Raw genomic sequence first — 19,330 nt, 5'->3', positions numbered from 1 at the left:
GGTAACTGTCATTGCATATTCAAAGAACTGAAGAACTGATCCACCAAACTACAAACACAGCAGAAATGATAGAGATTTACAAATGTGCAACTCTTACCTTTAATAATTAGACTACCTAGATATTTACATCCATTTGGACCCTTTAGTAAACATTGTAAAAACAAAAAAGTATGAAACATAATTAAAACATAACAGTCAGCGAATGGGATCGCAAAGGAGGCCATGTTTGAGCAGAAGGGACTGTTCAGTTCTTATCATCATCATCATCATCATCATCATTACAGCATCATGTACAACATAATCACCGCCTGACATCTAAACTGGATTGAATAGTTAGAACAGCCTTCTTGTTTGGTTTCACATGAAGTGCTGACCTTGTGCAGTTTGCGGTGTTCTTCTTCTTCTTTTTTTTTTTTCCCAGAACCAACAGCTCAGCACTGATATCAAGAGCAGACAGTGTAATCAGTGCACGGCTAACACTGGTGCAGCTGTGGGTGTAGCACTTTTTCCTACAACAGAGTCAGTAATTATTGAAAAGGCTTTGATTTTGAAAGACCCACGAGAATCAAAACTGGGTCAAGAACAAAAAATATTTTTGCTGGGCATTTATTTAGAGATTTTGAAAGCCGTCTCTAATACAGAGCCTATAATAAAAGAAAGGCTTTTCACAGGACAAACAAGAAAGAACATTTTGACAAGCGTTTGATTAATTGGAATCCAGCTCTACAAATGTTATTGGAAACCAGATATTGAATCCCTTGGTAGCAGTCACACAGATGGCTGTGTTCATGGGTGGGAAGCCTGCTGGGGATCATGCAGTAAAAACGGTGTAAACTGTAAATGTGTATTTGGTATTCCATTTATATGAAGCTCCATGTTGTCAGGTGAAGGAGCTTTTGGTGACTCCATTTGTCTCTGAGGTGACACACGGTGGTCCGCAGCTCTTCCAGGACCAAAAGTTGCAATTCCAAGTTATGAGGAAAGTGAAAATGAACAATAATAAAATCATCTTTTTCAGCCATGCATCTGTCTGGCTACAGCTGAGATGAGGGCAGCACCCTTCCCGCTGCCTTCCTCTGATGGCAGGAAGGTCACGTTACACTGAGGAGCCAAAACTTCGGTAGTGTCTTTGAGCACTCGAGAGAAACTAAACAAAAGCAGCAAAAGAAGAGGAAACAAATTAGTTTTTATGAAGTGAAAATAAAGGGTTGAATCGTAAAAAGTAACTCCTGAATCCAGCCACCAACAACAAAACATTTAACTGAGCTGAATCCTTTTAAAGTTGTTTCACTATGACTAAATTCAGTAATGACTCACTGTGGATGCAGTTTGTAGAGAGCCCCGTCCACCCCTACAGTGATGTTCAGATGGTCCAGTCCTCGGTTCTCTCTGATCTTATCGACCACGGCCGCCATTCCTGCCCCACACAGCTGAGCTGCACGACGCGACACTGCCCCACATACCTGCATTACAATGAAATCCATTATCATGATTGCAACACTTAACAAACTGTTGGTGCCACAGTTTGCTAAGTCACAAAATATCATATCACCCCTCAACCAGCACACAAAAAAACCTCTTATTGAATCTCAAAGTGAGGTTGCCACAGAGAACAAGATCTTCTGGGCATTGTAGCATTTCAAAATCTAAACTCTTAACCTCTCCCTGGCATTTTTTTGAAGAATTTGAGACTAGAAAAAGGTCAAAGTGTTGCAGTGTTATGCTATTTGAGGTTCCAAGTTTTGAGTTTGACTCACATTATCATCTAAATACTACAGTAATTAGGGCCCGAGCAGGTCCCGACCTTTTGTTTTTCGAATTACAACTTTTTCGTCCCAAATAATCACATTTTTCACTGCCTGAACATACCCCCAAACTCACAAAACTTGGAACATACGTCACGCCTGCTGAAAAATGTCATAATCTGTTGTCATCCTCAATTTCCACCACTGGGTGGCGCTATAATCAAGGAAAGTGCGTTTTGGCTTATAACTCACATATACTTTGTCACACATTCAAAAACCTTATATCCTTATAACCTTATATTCACAGAATTGTGCTGAATCTCGTGATATAGGCCACGCCCATTTCTGCCTACCGTTTTTTTTTGCAAATTCGCCAAATGTCGCAAACCTATCTCCACATCGGTTGGTCGGATTAACACGAAACTTGGTAGAATCATTGACAGTGCCCTCCCAACGATTGCTGACGAAAGGCGTTACCAGGGGACTCTATAGCGCCCCCTGGAATATTAACAATCCAAGCCCCGCCTCCTACATGCACATATATGAACGAAATTCGGTACACATATGTATCATCACCAGACGCACAAAAAACATCCACCGCACCAAACTGTCACTTGAACAGGAAATCCACCATTTTCATTATTAGGGCCTGAGCAGGTCTCGACCTGCGAGGTACCTATTGTTTTTCCAATGACCACTTTTTTGCCCCAAATGATCGCATTTTTCACTGCCTGAACATGCCCCAAAACTCACCAAACTTGGAATATACGTCACACCTTAATGAGGGAACATGAGTGAAGACTAAGGTAATCAGTTGCACCTGTGTTTTTCCTGGCTAAAATATCTGCTTTGAAAAAGAGTACAAAATATATAGATAAAAAATATTTAAAAAACAATTGCTTAGGGGCAAGCCAGCGTCTTGTTATTGAAAGGTTGCTGGTTCAATTCCCCTGGTCTGCATGTGGAAATGTCCTTGGGCAAGACACTGAACCCCGAACTGCTCCTGATGTGCTGGTCGGCACCTTGCATGGCAGTGAACCGCCATCAGTGTATGAATGACAATTATGAATGTAAATGCTTAAAATGTCGGTAAATGTCTGTGTTCGTCCCACACAGTCATCAGGCATTGTGTAACCGATCGCTGTCATGTTGACTGGATGTAGATGAAGGTTTAGACTGTGTGACACAGTGTCAGGTCCTCTACCTCTTTGACAATGATGCTGTCATCACAGGTGCCTTTCAGCCCCAGCTGTTGGAGAATAGATCTGACCTGCAGTAGAGCCAGTCGGTCACTAGGGGGAGACAACACAGTCACACACATTACAGGAAAATACACACATCACATTTACTGTCACACACAGCGGAGGAATCGTTCATCCAAAGGAGACACGCAGTCTCACGTACAGACACACACAGTTTCTCCCACCTCTCTATTTGTGACAGGTATTTGGTTTCGAATATTCCAGGTGTTTTTAACGTTTCAGTGACGTGGCCTCTGAACAGCAAACCTCCTCTGGTCAAATCCAACAACACCTGACGGACAATTTCTCCTAAGTACATCCCACTGGTCAGCTTTTCAAACCTGCACAAAGACACAAACAGTGTGTGAGCAGTTAATATGTAGCCTAAATACACGAGAGCACAACTACATGGTTAACACACATATTATGAAGGCATGTGCAGGTATGACAGTATCCAAATACATGTGTGTGTTTCTAACCTTTGTCTTCCGGGGTTGATCGAGTTTTGGTTCACCTCCATGTCATACGGTGTGATGATGTCATCCAGAGAGCCGTCATCACCCAGACCTCCCCACTCTGTGTTTATACACATCTTTGATAGCTCAGCATCAACCTCCTTTTTCTCTCTTTCAGTCCTATCATCCTGCTAGAATATGAGTTACTGTCAAAATACAACTCACTCGCTGACAAAAGTAAACACTAAGAGCATTTTGTGAGACTTCTTCTACCTTATCCTCCTCTTGTTCTTCTTTGTCAGGCTTTCCGATGAGTTCTTTAGTCTTCTCAATGTTCTTCACTTCCTCCATGTAACAAACATTAGTGCCAGTTCCTGTGAAGCAGAGTCACAAGGTCGATTTCAGTGTGTGACATAAAACATTACAAATACAAGGTGCCTGAAATATGTACCGCTTTGTCAAACTCAGAGTCTTGTGTTCAGAGACAAAATCCAGTGTGCCTGGCAACAAGCTTGTGTTGAACAGTTACGGCCACAACATACATAAAAAAGTACTTGTGAGAAATCTGATTCATGATCCAGCCTCGATAATGCAAGGAAGAAAAAAACAAAGCACACAATGGAGCAACAAGCCACAACGTGTAAACTGTGTCAACTCTCTGAAGGTCACATACCGGCAATCAGTCCAATTTCACACTGAGGGTCCTCATAGGCACAGCTCATCATCGTCCCAACTGTGTCATTGACGACTGCTACTATGTCCAAGTCAAACTCCTGCAGGTATGAACACACAGTTTTTTGCTTACAAATAGGGGGGACTGTGGCATTATTCTTCACCTCATCTAAAGACATTTCTGTGACATCTTTATGAAACTTTTGACTCACGTTGCGTCTCTTGATGGCTTCCCTCAGCATGCTAACAACATCATGTCCCTCACAGTCTGTGGCCTTGTAGCCTTTCGTCCAGCTCACCAATGTGCCCTACAGAACAGTAAAGGTTGAATTGGTTAACAAAATTGACAAATCTCCTTTAAAGGTTATGAATATGCACAGCGATTGAACATTGGTTGTCTGTCCAACTCCAACCCCACAGGACTTTGATGTCCACACTCACCGTGTCAATAGCGGTCTGCTCGCAGGGGAAAGAGAAGGTGAAGCCTGCAGGAAGATGAGCGTTCTTCATCCCCATGTAGTCCAGGAAGTCACTAACACACTGTGCTATATGATCAAACAACTAGAGACAGACAGAGAGGCAGAGAAAAAAGCTTTAAATATTTTTTTTGTTGATGACAACATTAAATCTACTATTATTCCTTGCCCAATAATTAAAATACTTTTCATAAAAAAAAGTCCCAGTTTCATTTATCTGCTTTCCACTACTTGTATTTTCATCTGTATCACTTAGTACTAACTATCCAACAAAATGTCCCACCTCTTCTCCAGTTCCCTGCATTATTTCCAGAGGTATCGTGTAGATCTTATGGTAAAGTCGAGCGTTCTGTCTTTTAAAGTTCACCATCATTGCTCTGAAGTTTGTTCCTCCCAGATCCAAAGCAAGGTACTTTCCATGCTCTGGAAAAACACACAAAAAAATGAGACAAAGGTAAAGAGGATAATAAAGAAGTTGTAGCTGGAAGAGTTTCTGACAATGAATTTGTTCATTGTGTGTTTCATTTTAGCTTCTGACCTGTGCCATCAGGTGTACGGTACACATAAGAAGGCAGCATCTTGATGGCAGAGGAGCCTTTAGTCTTCAGCCCAGCCTCCAGCCCCGCTCTCATCCTGGCCTTGACCAGCTGCAGCTGCTCCTGACTCAGTTTGAAGGGACACAGCGTCTCATCCACCTGGAATACAAGTGAGATAATATCAGATTTGGCAACATTGAGGAGCAAAAACCTGTTGTGATGACACATATTATACACAGCACAGAAACACACACCACACACACACACACACACACACACACACACACACACACACACCCACACACACACACACACACACAAACACACACACAGCATCCGAACCTGTTGTCTTAGTGATGCCAGTCGTTGGGCGACTGCTGTCACCAAAGCAGCTCCTTTGCTGCTGCCGCTGTCCGACAGGACAAACCTGACATGGCACTCAGGAAGCAACCGGCGCACGACTTTATGGAGACGTTTAGGATACCTGAAACGCAAGGAGTGTAAGATTGTAATAGTGTAAGAAGAACTTCAAGAAGTCCAGCACAATGTTTTTTTTTAAATGATAAGAATCCATAATTACATTTCAGTCTACATACCTATACCTGTCTTTAAACTTGGCATAACAATGTGAAACTTTATCTCCAAATATGTTTCTGTATTTTGCATTAAGCTGTTTTATCATAGATTATTATAGACATCATACACAATATCAGGACCCCGAAACTGAAGCAGCTAAATGGAATTCAGCCACCATTAATTGCGTTATTCACACCTGTGCTTTTTTCTACTGCGACATGTCAAAATGTCTGCCATGAAGAAGAAATGCACAGTTGGTATATCAACATGATTTTGGGAGAATATTTCCATGACAACCTACTGTGGGTGCGTCTTGTACACAGTTCCATCCACGCCCACCGTGATCCTCAACGTCCTCAAGTTACGGTTCCGCTTAATTCGACTCAAGATGGCCGCCAGTCCGGCAGCCACCAGATTTGAGGACCTGAAGGACACTATGGTGCTGATATGTTGAACGGCAACGCAGTCGTCGGGTGACGGGTTCAAGTCAAGCTCTGTGAGAATGTCTCTGGTGTTGTTGAGACCAGTTTTGTACCTGAAAACAAAAAAGACATCTATAGGATCACTTGTTGTTACACAGAGTGAGTGTGACACAGACAGACAGACAGACAGACAGACAGACAACTCACTGCTCCATGGCTGCAACATGCGCAGTGGTAATCTTCCCTGTAGTCCTCAGGGCGTCAGACACCTGCCCATCAAACAGCTTTCCACGTTTAGCCATCTTTAACACAACCAGCCTCACTAACTCTCCCAGATACATCCCACTGACCATCTTCTCAAAGCTGCAAGTAGGAAACACATGTTGAAGGACAGAAACAGATGGAGTTAAAAGATGACATGTTGTGCCATATAGGTCGAATCTTGAGAAAAAGCCTCTTTCCTCACATTTGCTTTCCAGGGTTGTTGGAAGCTGCGTCCACTTCTCTATCAAACTCAGTGATGTAATCATTCAGAGCCCCGTCGTCTCCAAAGCCCCCCCACTCAGTGTTTATGCACATCCTGCCCTCGTCTCCCTCCACCAGGTCAACGTTACGGAGGCCCTCCATGTAGCACGCGTTGGTGCCAGTACCTAAACACAAACACAAACGCATCAGAAATTGTGATGTCACAACTTTGCGGTCACCGCCCTGAGCCACGTCCCCCAGCACAGCTGTCGTCACAAAAACAGCAGCAGAGCTGATGAGGAAGCACGGTGGCCAATGCCTTCTCAGGCCTTTGAGAGCTAACCAATCACAGCAGACTGGGCTATTTGGGAGGAGAGCCTTAAAGAGACCAGCGGGTCACAGCGGTGCTGCAGTGATGGACAGTATGAGAAAAATCACGTGTGTTATGAACATTAAAGCATGTAAACTTTTTCTAGCGGGCACCCGAAACAATTATATGAACCTGAAAATGAGCATGAATATGAATACGCTGTCTCCACCGACTAACGTCTAGTCAAGATGGTTCGAACGCAGAACAAGGCCATGCACACGACACACAAACGCCTCCTCACACACATGCATTAAGACGGCGCACCACTAGAGGGAGCAGGAGCTTAACTAAATGATGACGCACTCACCAATGATGAGTCCCACGTCACAGTACTGGTCATCGAACCCGCAGGTCATCATGGTGGCTACAGTGTCGTTGACCATGGCTAACACCTCTACGTTCATACCCTGCAGAGTTCCATAGTGAGGCCGTGAGGTTAAGGTAACTTCAAATACAGAGCAGTTTGTGTACTGAATGTGCAGTCAGCTTTAAGTGATGGTAAACGTTTCTTTGACCAAGAGCTGAAAAATAGTTAGTCAAGTTAGCTTATAATGAAGTAGATTCCAGAGTCTTACCCCAGTCCTGTCAATAGCTTCTCTAAGGGTTTTGACCACATCTTTACCCTGAAGGCCTCGAACCCGGTAGTTTTTACTCCAGTTTACCAATAATCCCTAAAGAGAAGAGAGAGAAAAAAATAAGTATATGCACAGAGTGACAAATATACTGCAGTTGCAGGTCATGTAGAGTGTGAGGAGCGTCATTACCTGATCCAGTTTGGAATGTTCACAGGGAAAAGAGAAAGTGAAGGCCAGAGGATGTTTCTTCTCCAGGCTGATGTTCTTCTCGTGCAGGAAGTCCTTCAGAGACTCTGACACATGGTCAAAGAGCTGCAGAGAGACAATGAAGAAACAGATGGTAACCTTTTACTATTCCACCTCCTCCGCTGATTTCCCTGTCCATGTCTCCTGTCCCTCTCCCTCTCCCTCTCCCTTCCTCTCGTCCTCACCTCTGTTCCTCTCCCGCTGAGTAGCTCCTTCGGTATCGGGTAGATCTTCTCCTCCATCTCAACTCCTCCCCTCCGAATCCCCATGCCCTCTCTCACTTTAACTTGGAGCACCTTAAACTTGGAGCCCCCAAGATCCAACGCCACAAACTGTCCTTTCTCTGTGCAGGAGAGAGAGATACAAATATATTATCAGTTTTGCACTGTATCTATACTCATGTGTGTTACGTATTTCTTGAGAAGCATCCTAAAAAAGTTAGAAAACCGTTAGTGTGAGTGACCTGTTCCATCAGGGGTGGAGCGGACATGTGTGGGCAGCATCTTCACTGCTGCTGCAGCGTTACTCTCTGCTGAGAGGCCCTTCTTCATCTCAGCCTGGAAACGGGCCGAGATATCTTTCAGCTGGTCGTCATGGAGACGCATGGCGTACAGAAACCTGTCCACCTGAAAAAATGAAAGGATAAATAAAAAGAAGAAGGCAGAAAATGGAAAGCAAACACTGAGGCAAAGATTAATGAGCCGTACGGATTTATCTCCCCACTGATGGACTTTAAAGAGAGGATGAAGACAGAGAGAGGCAGACAGTGAGAAGAGAGAGAGACAGGTAGTGTGTACAGAAGAGGAGTTATACATCTCTTTGTCTCCTCTTCTTATTTTACTTCAAGACCCTCCACTCCATCCTCTACATCCAAAGGACTGTCTTCCACAGACAAAGAAATAAAGGTATAGAACATTTCTGGTCCGGGCCACAAACACCTCCATCCACCCATTTCAGGGGATTTCCTGTATAAACTCCACATTATATCATACTATCATCAGTAATCATATTTGATCATAGATTACATAAAGCTAATGGTATTATCCTGAAGTTTTACATGTGTCAGACATTTAAATTGCCACAGAAGGTGCTGCAACAGGTCCTGAACTCACATTTAACTCTGACTATAAAGAAAGCATCAGCTACATAATCATGGGAGGGTAGTTTAATTCTAAGACTTTGAAGGGAAGAGATGCAAACAAGAAACTGAACAGCAGAGAAAGCCTGCTGATCCTCTCTATGAATTAGTAACAGCAAGAGAATAGCAGAGTATCAAAAAGCCTTCCCACACTCAGTCCCACCCTGCATATCGAATCATCCCTGTGGTGACATGATCAGGGGACAAGGTCCCTCTGGCTGGCCGGGTGTCAGTCTGTATTTGTGTTAGAGTGTGAGCGCATATAGTGTGTGTCTTCTTATGGGAGCGTCGACAGTTTGTGCCCCTGGGATGGTGTGTTGATCCCATCAGGGCTAAGAGAGGAGGAGTGTTGTTAATCATTGCTCAGACAAATGGTGACACAGTAACTTATGATCACAGCACCTCGACTGTCTAAGTGCAGCGCTGGCTCCTGTGTTATCTCCTGGATAAAGACAGTGGTGTCGGCAAAACCTCAGGAGGTCAAGTCAGGGTTTGTCTTGTTTTAAATGCTTTTTTTTGATCCAAGCAATACTAGGAGCACTCTATCAATTCATTTATTTGGTACTGTTTGTTTTCTTTTGAAAGTATAAATTGCACTCGATAAATTAAATGCTGTTTATGTGATATAATCAGTCAATATTAATAAACCTGCAATTTGCAATATGACGTCACATTAATGCCTGTGGGAATACATGAAGTGTATTCATGGCCTCATTTTTTGGCATAATTAAAATTATGTCAGTACCTCTCGCTTATTGCTTGGAAAAGTGTATTTTTCATTCATTCATTTATTTTTACAGTCACATTTTTGACATTTTTAGTGCCGGGAGTAAATGCTACTGGAATAAAAGCAAAGTTAAAGTATCTTGACCTTTGTTAAAGTCACATTCAGCACCGTGGAGCAGCTCTTACCTTCTTGGTGGGGTCCTCCTGGAGTTTGGTGAAGAGGAACGACACGAGATGAACGGCAAACATCTTGATGCGCAACACACACCAACATTAAAACTTCCGGTGGGGTTTTTTAATAACTTTCTCTGTCAGCGCACCATACAAGAGCACAATCTCCAATCAAATGTGGATGAGAGACACATTCAGAGTGAACACATGTCAAGACACAGAACGTCTGGTTCCTCCCCGCCGTCCTCGCCGAGTCCACTGAGCAGGGACCAACCTTCACCCTCACTCAATGATTAACAACAAGCCAAACCCCTTTCTCCCATCATTTCCTCCAATCTTTCCATCTTACTGCCCAACCCCATCTACTTTTAAAAGGTTAAAGGTTTATATAGTTGTCATTAATTCATTCCCTCTGGTGAATTACACTCAACATTTACTGAAGTTCTGCAGAAAACCTAATTTTGTCAACTGAGGATGCGTTTTTTGGGGAATATAAATACAATAACACACATCTAGAAGAGTCCCATCTGATTAAATTGGTGCAGCCATTTGCACATCAGACAGCTTCTTCACTGAGGCTTTGGAGCAAACTGATAAAGAATATGTATGTACACTGTGGAATAAGATGCTTTTAACAAACATAAAGCTGTTTATAGAAAAAAACAAGACAAAAAAACATGTTTACAAGGTTACAAGGTAAATATATTGTAATTTGTCATTGGCTTAAAAAAAAAAAAAAAACCTTTGTTGAAGTCCTTTGTGCCACATCTATCTTATAAAATGGGGTGCTGATGATGAGTTAAGGAGTCTCACAGCCTGAGGGATGAAGCTGCTCTGTAGTCCGATGCAGATACTTCTGTATCTTTTGCCAGACTGCAGCAGAGTAAACACACTGTGGATGTTTTTAGTATCCTTTGGGCTTTGTGCAGACAGACAAACTTATTTCATCGTTGTCACTGATGCTCTGTAGATGTGTACCAGTGATGTTCTGGGGCGTTTTAATCACCTGCTGTAGGGATTCATGTGAAATATGTCTGCCAGAACATTGTTTCTTCAACTTGCAAATAATTTCCCTCAATGACATTTGTATCGTTTTTTTGTTTTTTGGTAGGACAGCTTGAGATATGACACAGGATGAGAGAGAAGAGCCAGAAGTCGGACTTGAATCCCAGGCGGACTCTGTACGCGGGGCTCACACTCTACCAACTGAGCTACCATGGTGCCCCAGATGTTCTGTATCCTTTGTCATGATGAGATGGTTCCCTGAAGTGTACTCATCCTTCCTGACTTGTAACGATTTCATCTACTTGATGGCTCAATGAAACTTGCCGTGTTCCTGAAAGGTTCGATTAAATTATGCTAATTGAAAATTCAACAATGTGACCCACCATTAAGTGTCCTTAGTTTCATTAAGTGTTTGCATGATGTAGTTACTGTTAACTGTGCGCTGCATGATACAATACATAAACATGAAATCAAGACAGTTCAAACATAGCAGATTTTTATTTGATTCATGTCTTCACAGTAAATATACAAATAAGAAAAAATACGGCATATCTGTGTATAGACACTAACAGGGCTTCAATCTATTCAAAATGTTCGAAAATAAAACTGAAATTCATTTCAGAGTAGTTTAACTGCCGAAGTATAAATATGTTATTATTTCGCTTTGGACTATACGGAGCACAATGAAAGCAACATGATTCCAGACCTGCAAAACACACATGCACGGTGCATTTCACAGTGTTTCATGATCACAATGCTTCTAAAACTCTTCACTGAAACATTGTGCACATTGTCAGTTTGTAAGAACTGAAGAGCAGCTGCAGATCGGGCCAGACCTGACAGTAAAGTGTGTCTCTTCAGTCAGTAAAGTTTTGTTGCTGGGCAGATTCACATGAAACAACCAGACAGTTTTCACTCTCCACCGTACCCAACATAGCCAGGATCTGTCAGCAGGGCAACAGAGCAGCCAGTAGTTTACAGGAGGGATATTTCCGTACATTAACTGGAATCATTTTACAGCACTATTAACAGTTTGGAAGGGAACAATGTGTCACAATGTGAGATTTTAGCAGACGCATTTTGATGTTTATATTTTAGCTTTAGTGCTTGAACTGTGCGTAGATCCCCTTTTTCAAATTTTAAACCACCAGATGTTACCCGAGGTTTGAGTCAGTTCTTGATCTCCATGGGAACATGTTGATCGTAACAATCAACACATAATAATGCTCCTCTTCATTTCTTCTTCTTTTTCCTTTTCCCTTTGTTGTCATTATTTTTATCGTCTGTATCTTTAGACCACTCCCTCTGCAGCTGCCGGAGCAAATCGGGCGTCAGGAGCCCGTCTCTCACCAGGCGACTAGCCAGAGAGCTGTCGATCACCACTCCTGAAACCCCTTGTCCCCGTTGACCTTTGCTGCCGGTCACATTATTACTGCTGGATGTTCCAACATTACCGTGCATGTCAGTGATGGTTGAGTCAGTGGCTCTGATGAGACGGGTGATATTCAGCACACCTTCTTGGATGGTCTCATCAAGTTCCTGCTGGATTTTCCTAACCATGGCCGTGTCTGGAAACATGTCCATGAAACGGTAGCTGCAGAGACGGACAGAGAGATCGACAGCGACATCAGTGGGCAGGCAATGACGAGCAGAGCCACTATTTGGAATAAAACGTTACACTCATACAGACAAAAGACGATTACATCAAGTAACAGCTGCTCGAAATGTCAGGTAAAAGAGGCGGAAACATCACGTTACCTTAACCAAAGATAAAGATCTAACACATCGTGGACGGCTTCCAAGTGAACCAGGTCTTTTATGTTTTTGGGTAGAGCCAGAGGCCAGTTGACATGGCGACAGACCCAGTCAAATGTCAGAGGCTCGTCTCGACTGAACTGACGGGCAAACTGGAAGAGAAACAAGATTCAAAACAGTGCAAATAAAAGCTGCGACTACAGGACAGTATGCAAAGATCAGCAGGTAAGCAAATGGAAGGGAGTGTGTTGAGCAGTATCATAGTATTAATGTTGATAACTGATGATGATAACTATTTTATGACTGTATTAAACTTGTGAAAAGATATATGCTTTCTGACAACCCCACGAGAAAGAAAGCTTCACCTTTGCACACACCAATCCTGTGAGACACAACTTGACCCTGTGTCTCAAAGGTTACTTGACAATCATTTAATTCTGGAACTAACCCTTGTTATACAAGTGCGATATAACCATAAAATGAGAGAGCAAATACTACGACGCCAATAAAAAGTATTCACGTTATTTATCTTTTTACAACACTGAGTTGAAGAATCAGTTCCTGATAAACAGAAAAAAAAACGTTAGTGTCAGAGTGATCCAGCTGATCTGAACTTTGACGTCCTGAAATCGCACAGAGAAAGTGTGTGATAATAATTACAGATCAAATGTTTTTTTCTGGTCTTTCCTGTTGTCACACCTGTCTGAACCCATTGAACCCAGCCACTACTGTTACCATTAACCCATTATTTACACTTCCCTCCTCAGTGTTGAAACTGTCTCCCTCCGTTTACCTCATGCCCGCCTCCCAGCTTCACTCATACTAACCTTGAGGAACGAGGTGCAGACAAACGGTTGTTTCTTGTTGATGGGAGCGGTGCAGAAGACGTAGCGCGCCCTCAGGTTCAGCGGGATGTGCTGAATCATGTCAGCCAGGAACTTGAAGTCGTCAATGTTGCAGACAAAATACACACCGTCCACCTGAGAGAGGCTGACGAATATGTCCTGAGAGAGGGAGGCAGAGAGAGATAAGTCACAAAGTGTGCCAGAGGATGAGGTTATGGCGTGAATGTGATAAATCAAACGGATGGGTGTATGCATTGGTACAGTCCTTGCCGTTAAATTGTCCAACCTTTCAGTGTGATAACATTTCACACACTGTTGCTTACAGGTTGAACAGAGGCAGGAGAACGAATGAATAGATCTCTATACTCACAACAAGGTTTGACAGTGAAGCATCGGGAAGATGATAAGCGAACATCTCGATCTGCTCCGCTGTAGGATGCAGACCTGCAGTCTGGGGAAAAAGAGGAGCGATAAACATACAGTGACCCTGCTGGAGGCTTTTCAGGGATTAACCTATGAGTGCGTGTTTCAGCGTGTGCCTGTGTCTAAATGATCACCTCTATCGGGTCCACGGATTGGCTGAGTATTTCCTTCAGAACAGGCAGATCGTCTCTGTGCATGGTGGTGACCTCTCCCTCTTTAAACTTGGAGGAGAACCTGGGAGGGGTGACAGAGGAGAAAATGAGCTGCTTATACCTTTAACGGCTCATGAATGGGGATAACAGAAGTACAAATGAAGCTGACCTCCCTGCGCGGCCGGCTATCTGCAGGGCTTGCGATGTGCTGATGGTGTCCATCTGCTTCTCCCCTTTCTCATTAATGTTAGGCTTTATCAGACTGTTGAAGATTATACGTCTTATACTCCTGGAGAGGGAGAGATGGGGGAGAAAGGCAGGTAAGTGGAGAGATCTGCGCTGAAATGATTACATCTTTATAACAATGTGACCATTTTCTCTGAAGCTACAGCTGGAAGATTAGAGTCTTGTAAAAGCCCCGATAGGTAAGAAATTCAGACTGTTTGCGACCCCTAGTGGTGTGCGCTGAACATGCCAGCAAAAAGGTTTGAACACCATAAAAATATACAACTGTAAAGTTATCAAGTCAAATTTTAAGATAAACATGATGAGGGATAATATGGTGGTTGATATAACAACTCAATGGAAAAGGGGCAAACACAATGAAGGGTTTACTTGACATGACCTCGACAATACATACTTCTTCTTGGGGGGAAAAAATATGCTTTCAGTGAGGACATGTAATGACCTCGCTGCAATCAATGAATTAAAGACAGCACACAGTAAGACGGTATTTACAGGTTCAGGCCCATCCCGATAGCATCTGTAGCCACCAGTATCTTGCAGGCGTCATCGGGGTCATTGAACTTCTTGGCTTGTGACAACTTGGTGCCTGTAAATCACACAATCAAGCCTGGAGTCAGGTTGGTAAAATATGACGAATAACTGAAATGTGACTTTTGTATGATCTTTTTTTTTGGACACAAGTTCAGTTTAAGCTCGACCAAAAAAATTTTTTTACAAATGGAGACTACGATCTTGTCGATTTAGAAGATTTTGCTTCAATGTGACAACTTTTTACTTCACTACAAACTCGGGAAACAAAAATTCATAGAGGGGTAGGAGAGTATTTTCCTTTATAGCTGCCTTTAGTCTTCAATGGTTCAAATAGCAAAGTTGACATACTGGGACTTTCCCATACACACAAACTCACCTGGAGGTAAGCTCCCGTAAATGACGGCACATTCTAGTCCTCTGGCCTCAATCTGTCTGCTGATGGAGTAGATGTCGTTTTTGCTGAAGCAGACGATGCAATCTCCTGGCCTCAGGTTGTCTAATGACTCCACAGCCTGATCCAGGATTGTAAAAGGAGTTAAACGCTCGTAGTTGTGGACCTTCAGAGAGAGAGATGGAGAGAGTGGTTAGTTTAAAAAAAAAAAAACACATTATAACAACTGCTGTCCGACATATGCTATTACTGCCTCACCTCCACCTCCTCTCCGGTGGTGAACATCATCTCTCTGATGAAGTCGATGGCTGCAGGTTCCCCACACACATGGATCTCCTCCGCACACAGACCTACAAGAAATGATAGGTGTTGAAGTTTGAAATAAATGACACAATCACGAGGACAAAGAAAAACATGCCAAAATGTGTGCTTATTAGGGAGGTGCCTTAAAACACAACAAGACTTTCAGAAAATGAACATTATCATCACTTGATTACCATGAATGTTACTACAATGAGCTGATAGTTTAGCCTGAGGTCAAAAAAATTGAATGAATGAACAGAGAGACAAAAACTGTGCAAGAGGCCTTGTGCGTGTATGTGTGTGTTGACTGTCTGTTTTTTAGCGTGTGTTACCAACCCAGCAGTGCTCTGGTCCAGGCCCAGCCTCTGGACAGATCTCTGATCATCTGAATTTCATCGATCACAGCCACCTCATCTAAAAACGCACAGACCAGCCATCGCCTCGTTAATGAGCACACACAAACAACATTTCCACCGGTGCCTCCATTTCTACATGATCTCACAGGAGAAACCTTTTGGTTCTACTGAACAATCAAAAATATCAGAAAGGAAGAGAAATGCTTTTTCAGAAGTTCGGACATTTTGCTTTAACTGTTTTTTTATTTTCAGTTCTTCAGAGCATGAGAAACATTTATCGAAGAAGTAACAGAACTGTTTGTGAAAAACAAACTAGTGTATTAATATTACTACTTCAATTTATGAGCAAGGTCGCTAATCACAACTCAAACACCTGCCGTATTCAAAAGTCAAGATACATTTCATCTTGTTTTTGTGTAATCAGAAGGGACGAGACTTCCTCTTTCTCGGGAGCAGTTTGAACACAAGACAGCAGTCGACATTCTTCTTTGGCTCAACTGACACAATTTCATGATGTCAAACAGAGTGATGTCATTATATTGATGCCACTCAGCAGAAATGTTTGTACGCGTTATGTTAACTTACAAGGTGTGTTGACGCTGCACATCTCGATTGTACAGGCTACATGACCGGCTGCTCGACCCTCGGGGTCCGTGAATGTCCTTTCCTCTCCGGTAACCAAGTCACATCTCACACCCTGTGAATATGCACACAGATATACACACAGGACATCAGTCAACACTGCAGTATGGTGAGTAGGAGATAGAAGGTGACATCTTAGAAAAAACCACTGAGATGGGAAACAAAAAGAAAGACAGGATGGACATTGTGGGATAAAGGCATCACTACAATAAAGAAACTGGAATATGAAGACAAAGTTCTCCACTAATTTATCAATTTATCAAGAAGACAGAGACGTACGGCCGTGTTGGTTTTCTCAAAGATCTCGTGGGCCAGCAGCTTCAGGGGGCCGCAGTAGACTCCAGACTTGGCAGCCAGGAAGCGCTGGATGGCGTGGTAGGTTTTACCACTGTTAGTGGGACCAGCATGGAAAATCACCTTCCTCTGGATGGCACGAGCCTCGGGATACCTGATGACCACATACACACAAATATTTACACATGTATACAGAGGAAAACCTACAACATTACAGTCAAAGTAAAGGTGGATCCCACTGTGATATCAGATATAGAAGCAGCACATACAGCACTCATGCCTGACACTCCTGGATTATCCTCTATTATATAATACATACCAGTTAGCAGGGTGTCTGAGGTCGGAGATCTTTCTCAGGTCCTCCATACAGTCCAGCATAGGAAAGACCTGCTTGGCATGACGCATGAAGTACGGGTAGATGTCATCTACATGACCTGGAAAACAACAGCCATTCAGCTTAATTAAAGTTTTACTTTGATTGAATCATTTTGTCTTTTGACACGACTCCATCTTGAGGGTTAATTAAAAACTGACAAACCTGCTCCGAAGCAGATGTCACTGAGGATGATGTGCAGATCAGCGGGGAGTGCCGTCATTTCCAGGACATACTTCCTGAAGCTGATGAAAGCCTGGTGGAACAGACGAGCTGCGCACACACACGCAAAAAAGACACGGTTACAATGAAGCTCAACACGGAAAGTGTGATGGTTATGAACCTGACTTCATTCTGACTGCAGCATCAACGATTTCTACAAGATAAAGGAAGCTGCATTTTTCAGCACCAGCTGCCACAGCAGGACCTCAGTGCACAATGATCCAAGAGCCTTCCCTTCACTTTCTGTTTCATTGAAACTGTTTTGTTTCACCGTTTAACTGTAAGAGGAAAGTTAATTCTGTTAACAGAATAAAAGTTCTCCTGTCGATGATAACAGACTGATGTTAACCCCTGACTTATTAAACTTGGATGGCATGATGACACAGCTGCTTCTTGATAGGGTTAGGGTTAGAAAAAACTGGTGTGAAGGTAAAAAACCTTCACACCAGTTACGACATGTTTGGTTCACATCTACATTGCGTGGATCCACACAGGTGCAGCTGTTCTGCGTTGTAAGTGCAACAACCGTGTGTTTGTTGTTCTCCTTCATTGTGTTGATTGGCTGCTCACAAAACAACTTTAAGGTGCACGCCGCCACCACCACCACCACCACCACCACCACCAGCTACTGTGTGTAAATGCTTAAATGTTAAGTCAACAAAATACTTTGACTTTGTATTATCAACTATAATTTCTTTATCTGCCAATAACTGATAATGTAAAAGTTTCATTATTGGGCCAATAATTGATCTTACCAATATATATCATGCGCAGGGATGAACGCTTTATTCAGACAGATTATTATCTAATTATTATATTGAAATGTATGGGCATTTATGTTTTTCACATTGGCTGTTAAATAATAGACAACAACAACAAAGTGTGAAAAGCTGTAACATGATGCTAATTAATTTCTCACCATCCAGGCCATGGTCTGATGCCAGCTTCTGCATCTCTTTCCTCTTATAAAACTTGTTCAGCATTTTCAGCAGCTGATCTGAATTACAGACACAAGAGTAAAGACAGAAATGAGAAAACACAGAAAGTGATAAACTCAAACTACTGTACATATGACATTTCAGAGAGCCTTTGCTTTAATCAATTATCATCTCTATTCTGCTGTATATTTCCACAACGTCACTGATCATTGAGACCGGCTCAGGTGGTCGTACTCACTCTTATCGAGCGGCTGGGTCAGCTCTGCTCCCACACTTCCGTCCACCGCGGGGTCCGTCTTCAGAGGGACGGGGACAAACAGAGAGGTGTCCGGGGGTTTTGGGGAGGAGCTGTTTGACGAAACATGTCTGCTACAAACACCAGAACCAGCCTGGTGCTGTTTATGTAAAACACCAGAAGGCACATGACAGCTACCAGCGGTGATCCTGGCAGTCCGAGGGCTAATGTGGCGTTGAAGCCGAGAAAACAAATACATGCACCGGTTTAGCGACATCACTGCGACTCGTTTAGACCCCGGGTATTGGCTTCTTCTGCGGGGTAACAAAAAAAACTATCGCTACTATCGCTCCATGTTGTTCGGCAGGTGAAGATGTGTGGATTACACACCATTCACATCACCAGAGGACGGTCAACACTGTTCTCTTCCTGCTGACACAACGTGGGACAGGACCAGTCGCTATGTAGCTGCCCACAAAAGTGCCTGTTTGTAATAAAGCATAAAATGACTAATATTTGCAAAATAATGAGAGCTATAAGTGTAAACGAGCTAGCTTTTCATAGACAATGGAATGTGACCTGAAATGTATTGTCTTCAGAATATTAAGTCGCAAAGAGCGCAAAATATATAAACAGGCAAAGCGAAGGACACTTCTGTAGCTGAAGCCGAAGATCGTATATGAAACAGATGATATAACTCAGACTCTAGGACCATCTGCTATGGATACATCATCATAAATGACTTTCTTCTCCAAAAATAAATGCACAGAATAAAGATTTATAGGCCTATTTTTTCATGTAAATT

At 42.8% G+C, this 19,330-nt stretch overlaps 2 protein-coding genes across 3 annotated transcripts; both read right to left on the bottom strand.

Moving 5' to 3' along the window:
- Nucleotides 1-75: 75 nt before the first annotated feature.
- Nucleotides 76-10,043, bottom strand: LOC115580888 (hexokinase HKDC1). 2 transcript variants are annotated; one of them, XM_030415612.1, is made up of 21 exons: nucleotides 9,830-10,043; nucleotides 8,243-8,405; nucleotides 7,965-8,122; nucleotides 7,723-7,845; nucleotides 7,534-7,629; nucleotides 7,266-7,365; nucleotides 6,590-6,773; nucleotides 6,331-6,486; nucleotides 6,003-6,236; nucleotides 5,468-5,609; nucleotides 5,128-5,284; nucleotides 4,873-5,012; nucleotides 4,555-4,674; nucleotides 4,326-4,421; nucleotides 4,115-4,214; nucleotides 3,715-3,815; nucleotides 3,466-3,632; nucleotides 3,172-3,327; nucleotides 2,950-3,037; nucleotides 1,318-1,463; nucleotides 76-1,147 (listed from the first exon to the last, which is right to left on the bottom strand). In XM_030415612.1, the coding sequence occupies exons 1-21, from the start codon at nucleotides 9,890-9,892 to the stop codon at nucleotides 1,015-1,017; spliced, it is 2,823 nt and encodes a 940-aa protein (XP_030271472.1). In that variant the 5' UTR covers nucleotides 9,893-10,043; the 3' UTR covers nucleotides 76-1,014. The 2 variants fall into 2 exon arrangements, with proteins under 2 accessions (XP_030271472.1, XP_030271473.1); XM_030415613.1 differs by having other exon boundaries at nucleotides 3,466-3,629.
- A 1,255-nt stretch (nucleotides 10,044-11,298) lies between these two features.
- Nucleotides 11,299-18,968, bottom strand: supv3l1 (SUV3-like helicase). The gene is made up of 16 exons (XM_030415582.1): nucleotides 18,529-18,968; nucleotides 18,272-18,349; nucleotides 17,296-17,403; nucleotides 17,077-17,191; nucleotides 16,743-16,911; nucleotides 16,407-16,518; nucleotides 15,802-15,879; nucleotides 15,421-15,512; nucleotides 15,148-15,328; nucleotides 14,733-14,826; nucleotides 14,164-14,283; nucleotides 13,977-14,076; nucleotides 13,790-13,870; nucleotides 13,402-13,578; nucleotides 12,578-12,726; nucleotides 11,299-12,413 (listed from the first exon to the last, which is right to left on the bottom strand). Exons 1-16 carry the CDS (start codon nucleotides 18,800-18,802, stop codon nucleotides 12,053-12,055), a joined length of 2,289 nt encoding a protein of 762 aa, XP_030271442.1. The 5' UTR covers nucleotides 18,803-18,968; the 3' UTR covers nucleotides 11,299-12,052.
- Between the last annotated feature and the right edge of the window lie 362 nt (nucleotides 18,969-19,330).

The sequence above is a fragment of the Sparus aurata genome, chromosome 4, assembly GCF_900880675.1.
Source record: "Sparus aurata chromosome 4, fSpaAur1.1, whole genome shotgun sequence".
In the NCBI taxonomy this organism is placed as follows: domain Eukaryota; kingdom Metazoa; phylum Chordata; class Actinopteri; order Spariformes; family Sparidae; genus Sparus; species Sparus aurata.
Note: the sequence above shows the minus strand (reverse complement) of the source record. Positions and strands in the feature narration are given on the sequence as shown.

Bases quoted from the DNA above. Each gene is read 5' to 3' on its own strand.
- LOC115580888 (XM_030415612.1), bottom strand. From the start codon at position 9,892: ATGTTTGCCGTTCATCTCGTGTCGTTCCTCTTCACCAAACTCCAGGAG. The intron at 7,366-7,533 runs GTAAGACTCTGG...GGAACTCTGCAG, and splicing joins AAGCTATTGACAGGACTGGG to GGTATGAACGTAGAGGTGTT. The intron at 4,422-4,554 runs GTGAGTGTGGAC...ACTGTTCTGTAG, and splicing joins AGCAGACCGCTATTGACACG to GGCACATTGGTGAGCTGGAC.
- supv3l1 (XM_030415582.1), bottom strand. From the start codon at position 18,802: ATGTCGCTAAACCGGTGCATGTATTTGTTTTCTCGGCTTCAACGCCAC. The intron at 15,880-16,406 runs GTAAGTTAACAT...GTGCGTTTTTAG, and splicing joins GTGCAGCGTCAACACACCTT to ATGAGGTGGCTGTGATCGAT. The intron at 15,329-15,420 runs GTGAGGCAGTAA...CTCTCTCTGAAG, and splicing joins CCACCGGAGAGGAGGTGGAG to GTCCACAACTACGAGCGTTT.